The 18603-nt window shown below is 41.2% G+C and overlaps 1 protein-coding gene across 2 annotated transcripts in view; it reads left to right on the top strand.

Moving 5' to 3' along the window:
- Positions 1-15662, top strand: part of Nek10 (NIMA related kinase 10) — a 233251-nt gene extending 217589 nt beyond the window's left edge. For both annotated transcript variants that reach the window (XM_085828353.1, XM_085828354.1), the window contains 4 exons: positions 2915-3023; positions 4905-4957; positions 5038-5093; positions 10292-15662. In XM_085828353.1, coding sequence (XP_085684479.1) covers positions 2915-3023; positions 4905-4957; positions 5038-5093; positions 10292-10349 — 276 coding nt within the window. In that variant the 3' untranslated portion in view covers positions 10350-15662. The remainder of the gene's footprint in view (positions 1-2914; positions 3024-4904; positions 4958-5037; positions 5094-10291) is intronic.
- The last annotated feature ends 2941 nt before the right edge of the window (positions 15663-18603 follow it).

Here is an 18603-nt window from a genome sequence, read left to right as displayed (position 1 = left end):
AAAAAAAAAAGAATCTCCTAGCTTTTGTGCCACTTGAATGAAGTTGTCCACCACTTCTTCTGACACTTTTCATGGTGCCATCTCTGCATTGCCTGTTGCTGCATACATGTCTTTTATATACTTCTCTACATATACCTGTCAGATCCCACTTGACATGGAAGGTCATTTCCGAATTCTGTGGCCCAGGAGCAACTTAAATTTTTGTGTGTGATTTTTTTGTTTCTTTTTAGTAACTTGATTTCACAGCTCTCGAGTGTCAACTCTGTACATGACAGGCTCATGTGATCCTCAATATCAAAAGGGTGGTCACGGTAACACACGGTAAGTGTTGTGGGCCGAGGGGATTGGTTTGTTAAAAGAATATTTACACCTAGAATCTAAAACACAAAAAAGACCCCTGAGAAGTTCTAGAATACAAATAATCACATCTAGGTTCAAACAAGAGACCAGTGAATGTTGGCTGCAGTCTTTGTGGGCCATTTCCTATTTCCTGGAAATCTGTGGCCCTCAAACTAAAGGAATGTGCCAATGTGACACAAGACTGGAAATCTTAAACAACCTGCTGTTAAAGGCTGAATACCAGTTGTACTGGCTAGTTTTGTGTCAACTTGACACAGCTGGAGTTATCACAGAGAAAGGAGCTTCAGTTGAGGAGATGTCTCCATGAGATCTAACTGTAAGGCATTTTCTCAATTAGTGATCAAGGGGGAAAGGCCCCTTGTGGGTGGGACCATCTCTGGGCTGGCAGTCTTGGGTTCTATAAGAGAGCAGGCTGAGCAAGCCAGGGGAGGCAAGCCAGTAAAGAACATCCCTCCATGGCCTCTGCATCAGCTCCTGCTTTCTGACCTGCTTGAGTTCCAGTCCTGACTTCCTTTGGTGATGAACAGCAGTATGGAAGTGTAAGCCTAATAAACCCTTTCCTCCCCAACTTGCTTCTTGGTCATGATGTTTGTGCAGGAATAGAGACCCTGACTAAGACACCAGTAAAAGAGCCACCCTTCCCTTGCTATCTTAAAATGCCAGTCTTGAGGTCTCTCACTCACTAGTTACATTCTTTTACTTGAGGCCTTAGGTCTTTTAGTGGCTGTGGAATCTTTAGGACTACAAGGTGCACTTAATAGTTAAAGTACATAGGATTTCTGTAATGAGGGTGAACATTTCAGATATCCTGATCATCCCTTGCTGAAACAACTCCATCTGAAGACACTCTAACACCATGATGTTGTTCTCATGATCACAGGAAATATTCCAAGGCTTAGTGCGAGTGACTACTGTTAGTCAGGCTTGAAGAAAGGTGACTGCCCAGGGCCATCGGATCCTTCTGCATTCAGGGTCTGACAGCCTTGTCCCCCTATACATGAATTGTCAGCTACCACTAAAGAACAGCATATGTTCAAGAATGAGAAGGACAGGGCCAGCTTTTCTTGTAATATAGTGCATGTGTGGAGCCTGGAAAACAATGCAGCGTGTGTTCATAGAATCAGCTGGGCAATGATGAAATAGTTCTGAATAGCTAGTTTAAAATGTATCAAGATGATGCAGCGTACGTAGTGAGGAGCGCGTTCACCCCTGTGATCTCCACCACAGCAGCACACAGAGTTTCCTCGCTGTCCATCAGGCTCCATCCCAGTGACACCATATCCCTGACAGCCATCACCATTCATTGGTTCTGATGGATTATAAAAGTATGCGTTGGTGAAGCTTCCTGCTATGCCTCCTTCTGTGTCAGGCTTCATTTGCACACTATTCATCCACGTTCTGGCATCAGTCATTTGTTTCCTTGCTTTGTAGAGGACCACAGCGCGTTCACACCATGTTGTATTTGTCTATGTAGACATTTGAGATTTTTTTTCTGTTTTAATCACTATAACTAGTATGCTATGCATATGCTATGAACAATATATGGAAGGAAGAGAGAGAGAGGGAGACAGACAAGGTGGATGGATATGGAAGGAGGAGGGTGTGTGTACATATGAGCGGATGCAAGTGCACACACACACACACACACATACACCATGCATCTTCTAAATGACAGGTGGCATATGTTGTTGAGCTGTGGTTTGTGCTGCCAGTCTTCTCAAGCAATTGACAACAGATATGCTTAGCTCATAAACAGTTTGTGAATCCAAATTAACTACTACTGCCCCATTCAAATTGTGCTGTCTGATTCTGGCTTACAGAATACTATTACTTACTTATACTAATACTTGATGTTCAATAGTATATTAATATACTATTGAACATCAAGTATTAGTAAGTATTTTATACTATTATATTAATAGTATAAAACTTGGCCAAGCCATGTGTTGAATGGAATTAAAGGTACAAGGAGTTGGAAAATATTAATAGCCTAAAATTTCATTGAGAAATTCTATTTAAAAATTCAGCTGTACAGAAGAGCAGTAAGCAGTTAAGACTTAATAAATTCTGTCACTGGGTGATAGAGTGTTAGGAACTAATGTTTGGAGAACGAAGTTAATTAATAGTAATTTGGAAAATGTATTAAGAAACTTGCTTACCATGGTCCCACAGGAAAGGGGCTGGATTCAGACTCAGTATACTGTTCTGTGGAATAACTGGGCTTCTTTACTCCTGCACCTGATTACAAAGAACATCTTGCTGTCCCAGGCCCAGGCTGTTGGGTTTACATTGCTTTTCTTTCACTTTATAAAGCATGCTTTTCTCACATGACTATGGAACTGTCTGACTTGCTTTCATTGTAATTTTCTGCTTCCAATCTTTCAGACCTTTGGAAGCAAGATGGTGTTTCTCTGTTTACCAGGAACCATGGAACCCCGACAGTTCTCATACCGAGAGAGAAAGTCCCTGAATTGAATGGGACACCTTGCCCAGAAGTAGCCTGCCAGCTGTCTGCTGTCTGTCTCTCATGCGCCTTTGCATTTCCTTTTCTCAGTTGTCTCAGGGGTCTCCTGAACCCATCGAGCTGAACTTTCTTACCTCAGATTATCACTCACTTCGCCATTCACGGGCTGCAAACAACTGGTCCCCAAGTGACCCCACAGGTAAGAGGGACCTGGCTTCCACAAAAAGCCAACAAACAGAAAGAACCGTTTTGCTCATATAGACATCTGTCCTAAAATCACATACACACAAAGAATTTAGTCTGTTTCTGCTTGTTCACTGAGGCAGCAGTTGGAGATACACTGAGTAGGATCTAGAGGTGCCTAGAGACCATGTCTCCACACAGGCAGCTCCCTCCATTGCTTATTAACACTATAAACAAACAACAGGGTCTCTCTGTGTAAACTGTATTTCCTTCTATTTTTTTCTTGGTTGCCAGATGAAGTCAAATTTAGGAAGATAAAAGGCAGAAATGGAAGGCTTAAATATTCAAAAAGGAGACAACTTGAGGCACGACACCCAAAGCATCCACATCAGGCATCGACTTTTGTTTTCTCTTTAGAATAATTCTACATAGCGAAGCTGGGTAGCATGTGATCTCAGACACAGACTCTGGAAACGGGGATCAGATTCAGATCTCAGCTCAGCCATTTAGTAGCTGAATTGTACCTTTGAAGCTCAGAGTCTCCAATAACATGGGAGTAAATATCAGAATACCACAATAAATGATGAGCAAGATAAATGTTTTAGAGGTTGTATAGTCGATGTGAGGGGGTCTAGTGGACGTAAGAAGAGCCAGGCCTTTGGAGGGACTCAGCATGGCCACATTCTTGAGAGGCTTCAAGAAGAGAAGCAGATTCCCATTCTTCTGAGATGTCAGAGCTCAGTGCAACTGCAGTGGCACTGGACACAGGCTCCAGAAGAGAAGCTTCACACATAGATACATGTTTGATAGCTTTCAAGGGTGCACTGTTGTTGCCTAAGAAATCATTTTTTTTTGCACGTTGTCAAACTTTATCTGAATGTGTATTCTAGTCACAAATCAAATCCTGGTGGGTACAGTGTCATTTAAACCTAACCTGAGAAATCCCAAGCAAGATAACACGTCATTTGCTTTTAACAGCTATTCTCAGATTGGGTCAGTTTACCTGCTGGTCAGACTCATCAAAGTAACTGATGTGAAGTGGACTCTGATGGAAGTCTCTCCAAAGTCCAAGACTGGGTTAACTAACTCCCCTTAGGGCAACTAGTCACCCTACTGTAGAACAGAGGCTTAGCCCCTCTCACAGTAGGCTTAGCAAAACTGGATGCCAGAATCTGCTACACTATGGGCAGCACCTTTAAACAAGGCTTTAAAAAGAGCCAGTACCCTGTTTTTGTGCTTCTCCCCAGTCAACCTAATAACCCATCTCTTGCCTGTCTCTAGGGAACATCCTCAAAGGTCAATGAAAGCTGGCTCAGGGGAAACTGACAATTGGTTTTGGCAGCTTCCCAGTGTGTGCAGGTGCTATGTGTCGGGAATCACCTTGACACACATCCCCTTACCTTCCTTGCCCTTGGCCAGTTTTCACTAAGCATTGTTCCTAAGTCTTTGGTCATTGCTTTGTAAATGGCCTTACCTGGAGCAACCAATCATGGAAGAGAAGCAAGGCCAAGACATTTTGGAATTCGCTTACTATTAATAAAATCTATTTTTATGTGTGTGTGCACACATGCAAGTTTGTGTGTGTGTGTGTGTGTGTGTGTGTGTGTGTGTATGTGCACATGCAAGTTTGTGTGTATGTGTGTGTGTTTGTGTGTGTGAGTGAGTATGTGTGTGTGTGTGTAGGTCAGAGACAATATTTAGGAGTCCAGGGAGGGATCAAATTCAGGTCACCAAGCTTATGACCTGCTCAGCCATCTTTCTGGCTCTGGAATTTGCTTTTGAGTCTTTATAGTTAAGAAGTAGACCATATTCACTGCTGTTGAAATATTAATTACCAGTAACATATAAGTAAGAAGTCATGAAGCAAAAGTTGATGTCTGTAACTGCTGTGTTTTAGGTTCACCCAGCAGCTTTGAAGTGGAAGAGGGAGTCACATATGAGCAGATGCAGGTAGGGTTTCCAAAGCCCCTGCATACTTTTACTTGTATTGCTTGTAATCCTGTATTAACTAAACTATCTGTCGATTGCAGACTGTGATTGAAGAAGTCCTAGAGGAAAGTGGCTATTACAACTTTACAACTAAGAGGTGAGATCCAAGGTTTACTTTCAAATGTGAACGATGAATTGAGGTACAGTTGGCCGTTAGATACACTTTCTCCATCCTTGACACCTGAAAGCTGCATTTCTACAAATTAATTACAGACACCATTATGTTTGCTTTGAGTAGATACAGACATGGGGGGAACAAGTGTTGCCCAGATTCCATGAAGACATCACTACTGTGTTCTACAGTGAAGCAAAAGGTTACTGCATAGTAGCCATTGGCTGCTTATACCATAATCTGCGATGGGCGGAGACAGTGGGAAAGCATTTCTGGGCTGGTTGGTTTTTACTGGAACATTCTAGAAGAACTGGCAGCTCATATATCCATTGTTTTCATAGCCAAGCAAAGCCTACTCTGGTGAATTTAAGATTAAATTATCTGATAAATTTAAATCCAGTTTGGAATTCCTGTAGTTTTACTATTAGGCAAAGTGATGGCACAATAACTTGAATGTGGTTCTGGGAAATAATGACAAGGAGAATGACATTAGTAAGATTTCACTGTCAAGCAAATTTCCCTATTGTGTATCTCAGTCTTGTGCCATGAGACCTCTCAGAGAAGCATCATCAACAGTGTGCCTTGAGTTCTCCCACTGAAAGGGAGAAAGCTGGAGTAGTAGAATCTTCCAGCTTCATGCTGATTCTGGCCTTGCCTGAGCATGGACAAAGAAATGAGTAAATACCAGACAAGTTCAATGGAAAAGAAGTCAGGCAGGCCCTGCCATTTAGGGATACGCCAGCATGTGTGGAAGTACTATGCATGGAAGGGTATGTATGGGCTATGGTAGTAACAGTTCACAGAGTTTGTCCTGTGTTCCCGAGCTGTCTATGTCTAGCATGTACCCCACATGCTCAGGGTTGTTTTAGGATGTGCAGTCCTTCTGGGTCTGCTCCCCCAAGCAGGCTTCTCTTGGGGGAAGAACACACTTCCTACTGCAGTCAGGAAAGCTACTTTGTGTTAGCTTTCTAAATTATCCTGGTAGTGTTCCTTAAGGACAGCTAGTAGCCTGGAAAATGAGGACTCAAGATTGGCTTGCAAAGGTCATTACAGAGAAATTACATTCTTCTTTGAGCTCAATTTAGTCTCTTGCTTTTCTCTTCCTGCTGCCATTCCAGTGAGCCTTTCTTATGAATCACACATGAGATTATTCTACCACTTGCTCTTTTGGTTTGATAACATATTTCTAAAATACAATCTTTGCAAATTTAGCGCTGCTTGTGATTTGGGACTGCAGAGTCAAGATGAGTAATCTTCATCTTACAAGGGTCCATGGCTGATAAAAATCATCATCCTTCAGGTGCTCTCTCCAAGCATCCCTGTAGGGACATTTGCATTCTCACTGTTTGCTCTGCCCCAGTGCTGGGCACACAAGCTTTCTGTGCCTGGTGTGCATGTCTCTGTTCTTGACTTTCACCATCTTATTATATCAAGTGCTGTTGGCTTGAAGTCGTGGGACAGAAGTTGTCATTCTACAACTGTTGTCACTGTGTGTGTATTTCCACAGAGGCTCAGGAGCAAGGGAAGCAAATAGCTTCACATTCTTGTAGAAAAATGGAAAACTGTATCAATGAAAAATTAGGTGTGTGTGTTTATAGAGCCTTAATGATTGACATTATTGGTTTATTTAATTGTACTTCTCTATTTTCATCTGTGACTAAATGTAAACCATGCAATCTAAGCTAGAAGCATAGCAGATCACAGCTTACTGATGCAGTGATTGTCTGGGTGATTTGTGCATATGTGAGAGAGCAAGAGAGAGTCTTAAATTGTAAACGTGGGACTGAGAAGGCAGCTCAGTTGGAAAGTGCTTGCCTTGCAAGTATAAGAACCATGCCTCCCCACCCCACAAACACACACACTCATGCCAAAAATAACTAAAACGGGCACAGGAACTGGAGAGATGGCTCAGTGATTAAGAACATTGGCTACTCTTCTAAAAGACTTGGTCAATTACCAGCACCCACATGGTGGATCACAACTGGCTGTCACTCCAGTTCAGGACATTCAACAACCTCTTTTGGCCTTCTTGGGCACCAGGCATGCAAGTGTTACACAAAAATACAGGAAGGCAGAATACCTGTAGACATAAAATACTTTGTTTATAAATTACAAAATTTAGAGATAAGAAGAAAAAAGAGAAGTAGAAAAACAGGTGTGGTCATATGTGCTTGTAATCTCAGCACTTATTCCCTAGGCTCACTGGAAAATCAGCCTAACCAGTAATTCCAGGCCAGTGAGACCCTGATTAAAAAAAAAAAAGGGATGTGGTGTCCTGGGGAACAACACTTAAGATTGACATCTGACTTTCACATGCGTGCACACACACACACACACAAGCACACATACAGGGAGAGGGGGAGGGAAGGAGAGAAAAGGGAGATGGAAAGAGGGAGGGAAGGAGAGAGATTATTAATATAATAGAGTTCTTACATAATTCTCTACAAATGATGCTAAATTTGAGATCATTTAAAAATGATTACAGGTTTAATACTTTTGAGTATGCTTGTGTGTGAGTGTGGTGGGGAAATAAGTTTTTTTTGTGAAAATTAGAGGACAACTTTCAGGAGACAGTTCTTCTCTTCTTTCACCATGTGGGTTCCAGGGATTGAGCTCAGGTTGTCAGGCTTTTTGGTAAATGCCTTTCCCCCCTGAGCCAGCTTGCTGGCCCCTAAGATTATTTAACAATATATATATTTTTTAATTAGGTATTTTCTTCATTTACATTTCAAATGCTATCTCAAAAGACCACATAACCTCCCCACTCCCCTACCCACCGACTCCCACTTCTTGGCCCTAGCATTCCCCTGTACTGAGGCATATAAAATTTGCAAGACCAAGGGCCCTGTCTTCCCAAGGATGGCCGACTAGGCCATCTTCTGATACCTATGCAGCTAGAGACATGAGCTCTGGGGGTACTGGTTAGTTCATATTGTTGTTCCACCTATAGGGTTGCAGACCCCTTTAGCTCCTTGGGTACTTTATCTAGCTCCTCCATTGGCGGCTCAGTGTTCCATCCAATAACTGACTGTGAGCATCTACTTCTGTGTTTGCCAGGCCCTGGCATAGTCTCACAAGAGACAGCTATATCAGGGTCCTTTCAGCAAAATATTGCTGGTATATGCAATGGTGTCAACGTTTGGAGGCTGCTTATGGATTGGATCCCCAGGTGTGGCAGTCTCCAGATGGTCCATCCTTTCATCTCAGGTCCAAACTTTGTCTCTGTAACTCCTTCCATGGGTGTTTTGTTCCCAATTCTAAGGAGGGGCAAAGTGTCCACACTTTGGTCTTCCTTCTTCTTGAGTTTCATGTGTTTTGCAAATTGTATCTTGTATCTTGGGTATTCTAAGTTTCTGGGCTAATATCCACTTATCAGTGAGTACATATTGTGCGAGTTCCTTTGTGACTGGGTTACATCACTCAGGATGATATCATCCAGGTCCATCCATTTGCCTAGGAATTTCATAAATTCATTCTTTTTAATAGCTGAGTAGTACTCCATTGTGCAAATGTACCACATTTTCTGTATCCATTCCTCTGTTGAGGGGCATCTGGGTTCTTTCCAGCTTCTGGCTATTATAAATAGGGCTGCTATGAACATAGTGGAGCATGTGTCCTTATTACCAGTTGGAACATCTTCTGGATATATGCCCAGGAGAGGTATTGCTGGATCCTCTGGTAGTACTATGTCCAATTTTCTGAGGAACCGCCAGACTGATTTCCAGAGTGGTTGTACAAGCTTGCAATCCCACCAACAATGGAGGAGTGTTCCTCTTTCTCCACATCCTCGCCAGCATCTGCTGTCACCTGAATTTTGGATCTTAGCCATTCTGACTGGCATGAGGTGGAATCTCAGGGTTGTTTTGATTTGCATTTCCCTGATGATTAAGGATGCTGAACATTTTTTCAGGTGCTTCTCTGCCATTCGGTATTCCTCAGGTGAGAATTCTTTGTTCAGTTCTGAGCCCCATTTTTAATGGGCTTATTTGATTTTCTGGAGTCCACCTTCTTGAGTTCTTTATATATATATATTGGATATTAGTCTTCTATAGGATTTAGGATAGGTAAAGATCCTTTCCCAATCTGTTGGTGGCCTTTTTGTCTTATTGACAGTGTCTTTTGCCTTACAGAAGCTTTGCAATTTTATGAGGTCCCATTTGTAAATTCTCAACCTTACAGCACAAGCCATTGCTGTTCTCTTCAGGAATTTTTCCCCTGTGCCTATATCTTCGAGGCTTTTCCCCACTTTCTCCTCTACAAGTTTCACTGTCTCTGGTTTTATGTGGTGCTCCTTGATCCACTTTGATTTGACCTTAGTACAAGGAGATAGGAATGGATCAATTCACATTCTTCTACATGATAACTGCTAGTTGTGGCAGCACCATTTGTTGAAAATACTGTCTTTTTTTCCACTGGATGGTTTTAGCTCCCTTGTCAAAGATCAAGTGACCATAGGTGTGTGGGTTCATTTCTGGGTCTTCAATTCTATTTCATTGATCTACTTCTCTGTCACTATACCAGTACCATGCAGTTTTTATCACAATTGCTCTGTAGTACGGCTTTAGGTCAGGCATGGTGATTCCCCCAGAGGTTCTTTTATTCTTGAGAAGAGTTTTTGCTATCCTAGGTTTTTTGTTATTCCAGATGAATTTGCAGATTGCCCTTTCTAAATCGTTGAAGAATTGAGTTGTAATTTTGATGGGGATTGCATTGAATCTGTAGATTGCTTTTGGCAAGATAGCCATTTTTACTATATTGATCCTGCCAATCCATGAGCATGGGAGATCTTTCCATTTTGTCATGATATACCAAGTAGAACATACGTATATAGAAGCAACACTGAGAAGCATGTATATATATATAGAAGTTAAATACAATTTGCATCAGATTGGCTTGTCTTGCTTTGTTTGTTCAGACTGATGAATCTGTGATATAGGTAAAAGGAACGTAGACAGTCATGTAGCATATGTTACTTTGGGTTGCATTGATTTTCCACTGTAAAGAATCACTGGTTTTCATTAGGTTTTTGAACTTAAGAAAAATCCTGAACTTTAAGAAAAATTAACAAGTTTCAGCAAAAGATCAGAGCTCTCGGGGAGTTCCCATTTTATTAATTACTTTATTGTGGTTTATTTATTATGCCTGTTTGCTTTGTGACTCTATGGCACTGTTTCTACTTCTAGATCTTCTAGGTGTCACTCTTTTCCATGGGGGACCAAGAGTTACACCGCCAAAAGATGAGAGCCCTGCATTGGAAAAAATGGAGTTTCCCAGTCAAGTTCAAGTTCTGCTGGGCTTCAAATATGACATGACAGCAAGATGCCCAGGACAGCACAGGAAAGAGCCATGATGCTGCCGGAGTGTTCTTATAGTTCTGTGGAGGTGTGAGGCAACCCCAGTGCTGGGCGCTATTCTCAGTGTGCAGTGCATGCACAATATCAGGCTATCAGTGTACTTCTGGGAGAAAAACAGGGCAAAATGGCTACCAGGACTGAGCCGCACAGAATTTCCCTAGAGGTTAAATGACTTATATTTTTCAAAGGAACATTTTATACTCAAGGTAGCTGAAACTATGCTTAAAAGTATGTTGTCTTCCATGTACAGAGAATAGTTTTAGATAAAATAATTACAGGACCCAGTGCAACATATTAGGTATTCCATTGGGTTCCCATTTTTTAATCTTAAAAGAAATTCAGAACATGGTAGTTTATAACTGGAATGATTGGCTCTCTCTGATCCACTTGGGTGCTCGAGGTTCTGAAAGATGACAGTGCAGACAGTATTCGTAACCTTGCACACAGGGTTTCCAGTTTGAATACTCAGATCTCAGCTAGACTAGTAAAGTCTATTGCTATACAATATGTGTATATGGCATATGTCCAGCGATGGAGGGAGGCTTGCTTAGGCTCCTGCTTGCTGCTAATCAAGCTTGCTGTGTTTCTAAAACACAGTAAAAAAGCCATAGACTATGAAAGAGATAACAGTTCTTATTCTAGACCTTACTGAATCACCTGTGTGTAAGACAAACATTTATTTTTTGAGAATTCCCCAAAAGTTATACACTAAAATATAAATTCCTTCTTTATCCACTGAGATGGCCCAAAGAGAAATCAGAATATCAATCCTAGGGGTGAGAATAGCATCCCATCTCTATGCAGAGTGGATTTACTAGGGCCTCAAATTCCTCCTCTTCAACAGGTTTCTGATACCTACAGTGCAGCACCAACTCAAACTCTACATGTTCCTACTTCAGGAACAACACATTGCATGTAATTAGCAAGTTTAACTTCCCATTGGTTTTTGTTGTCTTTAATTACATTACTATATTTTAGCATAATTGAATAGTACAATAATATTGGCCATCCTTAGAATACAGTATAACCTTCCTGAATAGTATACCAATCACTTAATGTGAAGTCATACTATTTCTTAGAATTAGGGTGTTTGACATTTAAACCACACTTCTGTCCTCCTTGATCACACACTAACTGATGCCTTTGAGGGTTACTAGTGATTTTTTTTTTGTCTTTAAGCCAAGATGACAACTAAAATACCTGTAATTTTAAATATTAAATACATTGATGAAACAACTCAATTTCAGCTTCCAAAACAATTCCATCCATATATAAATTTCACTGAATTATTATTGACTCACTGAAGCAATGCTTTATTTCCTTCTGCATAGACATTGTTTAGCGCATCTGATATGTTGCAGGAGGCAGAGCCCTAGAGGGACATAGGCTTGAGTCATGTAGAAACCTCTCATAGAATGCACTAAGCTGGGGGGTGAATGCTCAGAGAAGCAAATTCTTTCTCAAATAACAGTTCACATACTTATAAAATAATGGCATCTGTTGCCCTGGTAAAGAAAAAATTTTATTGAGGTATTTTTTAAATGAGTGCAGTGAAAATATGAAAGAGATACAGTTTCTCTGTACTTCTTCTGGGCCATAGGAATGGTATTTATTATAGAACAATTAGCAAAATTGTAAAATTAGCACAATAAACCAACATATACCCCTATTACAGCTGCTCAGGCCCAGCTGTGCAGTAGCTGGTGGATTCCCCTTGAGTCCCTACACCTGTACTTCCATTCTCCCATCTCTGTGGCCAAGGGGGCCTTATCCTCCATGTCAGCACTGTCTAAGGAAGCCCTGTAATGCAGCCATTCTCCCACAGTGAAGTTAGCCTTCGAAAGCGCTCATTCTGTGACCTTCACACAGGAACAAGAACAGTCATTTCATCTTGATCAGTGGAGTTGTCTTTATTGCAAAGAAGTGGCTATTTGAGACTAACGCGCCTCATCATTTCTTCTTCGTTGCATTTACATTTTCCTTTTGTGTTGTATAATTTTTAATGATTTGTTGTACGATGAAACCCTGTGAATTGTTGAATCTATCTCACTTTCAGTGACAAAATATTGTATAGGGTAGAATTTGAATGAATCTCTTCAGATAACTTTTGATGCACAAATGCTTCGGCTAATTATGTTTTGACCCAGCAGCTCTTTCTGTTTATCTGTACTTGAAACTTCAATTCATTTCTTAAATGCAAAATGCTCCATTCTCAGGGAACTGGTTACAGCAAAGACATTTCTTGCTGTATTTTTTTTTCTTGTCTTGTGACAGATGTGCGGTCTTTATGGGAATAAGTAGTGACAAGCAGACAGACACAGTTGTTAGAAGAATTTCAGAAACATACACACGCATGCATGCATGCACATTGCGGGGCATTGTTATGAAGTTTATGCAAGTTCAGGTCTTCCTACCTAAGTGCCACCTGAGACTCATTAAATGTAATGCATTTTAATGCTCAGAGACAAATAGGGAACTGGATGATTATATGTAATTCCACAGATATCACCACCAAGTCACCACTTATGTTTGAGATTTGTGAAGGCAATAATATTGACTAGTCCACTCTATCAGTATTAATAAGCATAGAACCCCCTTTTAATCTCTCTTTCTCTCTAGAATTACCTAAGTGAACATGATGTGATCCTTTAGAAATGCCCACATCTTATGTATGCATGTAAAGATCCAAAGGATTGATGTGAAGCAACTTTTATTGTTCACTTCCTACTTTTTGAAAATGTTGGTTTCCACGAGTACCAGAATCACCTGCCAGACAGTGCAAGGTCACCTGAATTGGACAGCATCTCAGTATCCAAAGCATGTAGCAGTGAATGGAAACTGAAGACTACCACACCCTGACCTTAACCCTGTGTGAAATTCTGTCTGAACATTAAATTTTTTATGTTCAAGGCCTGGAGGTGATACATATATGTTTGTTGCCTTTCAGATTGTGTTAATGTACTTTGGTATAAGGCTTTGAATAAGTTGTTTTTATGGTTACAAAGTTCTGCTAGCACATGCCACTTTTGGATGCTATTAACCCACTTGGACACTAACTCATGTGTCTCAAGGATGAAGAGACTTTCATTAACTTGCATGTGGCAAATGTGGCTGTTATGACTGCACTGCTGATTTTTTTGAGGTTTTAAGAGGGACAGGGAAGATTTTGCAATTTTGATGAGGTGACAGGTGGATATTACTAGCTTATGTATCCTCTGGGCAATAGTCATTTGCAAAAGTGAGGATGGAATACTCTGAAGTCCCAGCAGCCTCTTCATGTGGGAAGTCTGCTGGACTTCACATCTGTGCAGCATTTGGCTGATTATATTGGGATGCATAAGTTTGGTTCATATTGTAAAAATGAGTTCATCTTAAAGTGGGCTATTATGTTTCTGAAAGCAAGATGGTGTTCCCCTTCCTTTCATTATATTCTGTGAAGCCAGCTCTGCCCTGCCTATTGTTGTTAGAAACAAGAAAAACACATGAACAATGTGGCTGCTACATGAGCTATTCCAGGTAGCTTATCTGTTTCCCCTGAGCAAGGTGTTTAATCATTATGGAAAATAATGTCTAGATGCCACATTGATGACCAGCAGGGGAGATGGCTGCTTGGAATTGATATGGTGAGGTCACTAGTGAACACTTGATTAAGTATTGGAAAACATGCCAAGAAAGAACTGTCCCCCGAGCAAAGAGAGTCTCTACCAGAAACAATGATCTGAGGAAGGCAATGCTTAAGGACCTGTCACGGCTTAGCCATTCAATGAAGACCCCTTACTGAATGTATTATCTCACCATTTAGCTCTACATGCTGAATGCCATTGGAGCCAAGGTTGTAAGAAAGAATTTAAGGCATGGAAGTGCTATTAGGTTTTAGCTAAATCCCTAACATTCCCTGTCATGTTTGCCTCACACTTCAGTGGATTTGAGCTCCATGTTTTGACAGAACATAGTGCTTGTGGGGACCCAGAACTTCTGCCTTTTAAAGCTGACAGATTTTCCAAGGAAGTTAAGTCAACTCCCAAACACAATCTTGCTTTCAGTAAGTGGAGGGCACAAAAATCCCAGGGCAGGGCATCACCCAGGGGTGATTCATTGGGGAGCAGTTGAGCTCAAGTAATTTCTACTGTTGGGTCTACTGGGAATAGCAGCTGGGCACAATCACAGCAAGCTGGCCTCTCAGACATCAGCAGAGCTCCATTAAAGTCTCATGACATGCAAGTGGATCCTCAGAGCAGATCCCTGTGAGGCATAGAGGGAGGCATTGAGCTCCATGTAGAGCTGCCGCTGCTGTCTTCGATGCTAGGGATTGAGCCCAGAGCATAGCACATAGTAAACAAGCACTCTGTTGCTAAACAAGAAACAGGCCCCAAAGCAGCAGTTTTATCTGCCTGTAAGTCAACATGGCTGCATCCCCGGGGCCTTGTTTTCTTCCCCATCTTCCTACTTAGGCTCATTTTGTATGATAATAAAATTTTTTACAAAACAATTTGTGAAGAATTTGAATGGGTAGATGTGAGGATGTGTGAATATGGTTGCTCAGTGTGATTGGGCAAGGGACGCTGCAGATATTTCATGATTTGCCTGCATGGTGACTAGCTGTGGAAAGATTCCATTGTTTTCTTCCTTCAAACTGGGAAACAGAAATCATTTGAAGAAAAATCATTTCAGTATTTTGCTTGCAGACATTTAATAGGTACGATCTGAATTGAAAGGCTTTCTGACTTCTATGGTTTCCAGTGGTGATTCAGTGAAGATCAAAGAGTGGTGCTGTCCTCTGAGAGGAAGTGGAGCCTCTGTTTTTTCTCCTGCAGCACAGTTATTTCTAGATGCGCCTGAAACAGACAAGAACCCTCCCAATGTGCCTTCTCCTTAGTTCCTGAGCTAGGATCTTGTTCTGTCCTAGCACCTTCCATTCAGGTTGCCCATGTTTTGCAGATCCTGAGTGCCCTCATCACTATCACAGAAGGGGGCCTGCATTTTAGGGGGACACAAAGGCAGCAAGTGTATCTGTTGGCTGCTCCCCAAAGCTCTCTGTGAACACAATGAGTCTCTAACACAACCACACAGTCATAGGCTGAAAAAGAGAAAGAGATGCCTCTATAGAAGATTCACCTGAAAGATGAAAGAGTATGTTATTTTTTCTGGTATTGTGTAAATGTGCTTTGTAAAATGCTGACGAAAATAAAAATGTATTTTCAAATTACTGGAAAACAATTTCTCTTTTGTCAAGAGTAAGTGGTCACTTCTTAACTTTTCCATTCTCTCCTTTTGTATTTTAAATCTCTTCCTCCGCCTCCTTCTTCCCCCATGTCCTTTTCTCTTTTCCCCTTCCCCTCTCCCCATTTCATTCTGAGACCATTTTAACTAGTTGGATCCAGTTGACGCAGATCTTGCAATGTATTCCAAATGCTCTACTCCAGCCTTCCCATTGATGATATTACAGATGTGCACCACCACATAATTCTACCTAAGGAGCCACATATATCTGTAAACTCTGGGCTATAATTGGTGGGTTCTTGCAGTAAATACCCATTGATATAAATATTGTATAAGGGCTGGCAGGTGAGCTAGCCACCAAGCCAGACCCCAGAGAACTCTTGGTGGAAAGAAAGAAGGACCCACAGTTCTCTCATCCCTTCTCCTCTGGGTGTCCCCAGAATTATCTATCCAGCACCTGGATGTAGTTTTATGACAACAACAAGAACTAAAGAAAGAATGTATGACTACTTTGTCAAGTTTCAGAGTGTGTCAGGCTCTCCCTATTCCCTCTGAACCAAGCAGATCTCATGTTTGAAGCCAGCATGAGTGTGGAAATATGGATTAAGTGCTGATGGCTCCATAGCAATTGCTATAAACTGAGCACTCTGGAGCAACACTGCACTATGGTTTTTAGGACCCTAAATACAGCTCAGCTAATCTTCTGCTAAGTGTCTCACTGCTGGAATCAAGTGCTGACTGGAGTCAGGGCTCTACCTGCCAAACTTGGGTATTCTAAGTTTCTGGGCTAATATCCACTTATCAGTGAGTGTATATCATGTGTGTTCTTTTGTGATTGGGTTACTTCACTCAGGATGATATCCTCCAGATCCATCCATTTTCCTAAGAATTTCAAAAATTCATTGTTTTTAATAGCTGAGTAGTATGTCATTGTGTAAATGTACCACTTTTTAAAAAATCCATTCCTCTGTTGAAGGACATCTTGGTTCTTTCCACCTTCTGGCTATTATAAATAAGGCTGCTATTAACATAGTGGAGCATGTGTCCTTATTACAAGTTGGAACATCTTCTGCGTATATTCCCAGGAGAGGTATCTTCGCCACCCATTTTCTTCCACCCTTTCAACCCTCTAACACTAGATAGGAGAGAAAAACAGATAGAGAGGAAAGGAAAGAGATCTCTGAGTAAAGTCAAGGGTTCAGAAGGGGCGATGTTATTTTTAGACTACTTCCTGCTGATTATGGGTATCTAGTTCCTTGGGGCATGTTTGATCTTCATTGTCACAATATCTAATTTCTTGTGGTTTCTTCTTTGTACACGACTACTTAACAAACATGGCCACTATCATCACTATCACCACCACCACTCAACTAACCAACAACTAACCAATAAGCTACCCTACCTCTTGGGGCCCTAGTATATGCTTGTGAAAAGTTCCTAGAGTACCAAATGTGACATAATCAACAAAGTATCTGCAGCCGGCAAGCATCACATCCCTGCTAGAGCAAGAAGCAAGTCATCCTGAGCTTTTGTGGACAAACGGAAGCAGCCTCACACCCCACACCTGGCACGGAGATAAAGACAAAGAAATCAAAGAAATCAAAACTCCACAATTGTCACTACCGACACCCTATTCTGGCAAGACTCGTTTCTCGTATGTTGCAGGGTAGAAGCTTTTGAAAATGAGATTAAATGGTAAAGAACATCTCATTAAGCAACTTTGGCCCTAAAATCATTCCTGCTGTAAATTATTTTTCCTGGCTCTCTGGAATAGGTTGTCTTCTCAATTTAAACAGCATGGGGAAATTATCACTTCTGTTCAGCTAGAGTGGAACAGAAAATTAGAAGTACATCAAGATTAACATCAGGAAAGAAAGTTTTCTGAGGCTGTGGAACCCTTGCTAACATGGCACCGTCTAAGAAACAGAGCTTGATCAAAAACAAAGAAAACAAACAAAGACAACAACAAAACAAAAACGACAAACAAAACAAAACAATACCTCACCAAAACAAGACAAAAACTAACAAAATAAGCATAAGAAAAAACCACCCAAGAAATACAAAATGAGGACAGTGGACCACACACCTGTGTGCCTAAGTGCTTTAGGGGCTCTTTCCTCTGTTCACTAGCCATTTCCATTCTTGGGAGTGTTTCTCCTTTTTGTAATAAGCTAGCCATTTGGCTATTTCTATTCCGTGCTCAACCTAAGAAGCATGGCTTATCCATCTCCCCCAGGCTGTTTGGATTTTCACCTGTGCCTGCTTGCTTGTTTGCTTCTCTCTCTCTCTCTCTCTCTCTCTCTCTCTCTCTCTCTCTCTCTCTCTCTCTCTCTCTTTCTTTCTTTCTTTCTTTCTTTCTTTCCTTCATCCTAGTAAAACATGTCCTTGAGCATCTTTCTAAGTCTGTTTCTAAATTATTTTATTGATGATACTGAAATGCCCCAAAGGGAACCTCAGCTTTCTTTCAATTTAAACTGCCATGATCTTTACATCTGCTGGGGTCATTCATGGAAAACATCCATGACACATGTCCACAGTTTAACAGCTGTATAGAACAACTTGGGATGGGGAACAGCTTTCTGACTTAACAGCTGCTGGACACATAGTTTTGATGTTCTGACTTTTTAACCCCTAGAGTGTGCTAGATATACCATAGCAGAAAGAGCTCTAAACAACTAATGTTTCTGATGTAGTAATAATAATAATATATTGCGGATATACCCATATAGCACACCAGGCCAAGGCAGTTCCATGTGAGAGAGGTTTATTGTGAGGGAGAGATGAAAGGAGTGGCAGGGCGAGTGGAAGGGGAGAGAAGAAAGAGAGGAAAGAAAAAGAGATCGAGGAGGGGGTGTTCTCCTTATTTATATGGAAAGTGACATAACACAACTAAGGGTGGGAGGTGAGCCAAGTGGGTTGTG

This window comes from Mus caroli, unplaced genomic scaffold, assembly GCF_978045245.1.
Source record: "Mus caroli unplaced genomic scaffold, Mus_caroli_1 scaffold_12, whole genome shotgun sequence".
Taxonomy (NCBI): domain Eukaryota; kingdom Metazoa; phylum Chordata; class Mammalia; order Rodentia; family Muridae; genus Mus; species Mus caroli.
Note: the sequence above shows the minus strand (reverse complement) of the source record. Positions and strands in the feature narration are given on the sequence as shown.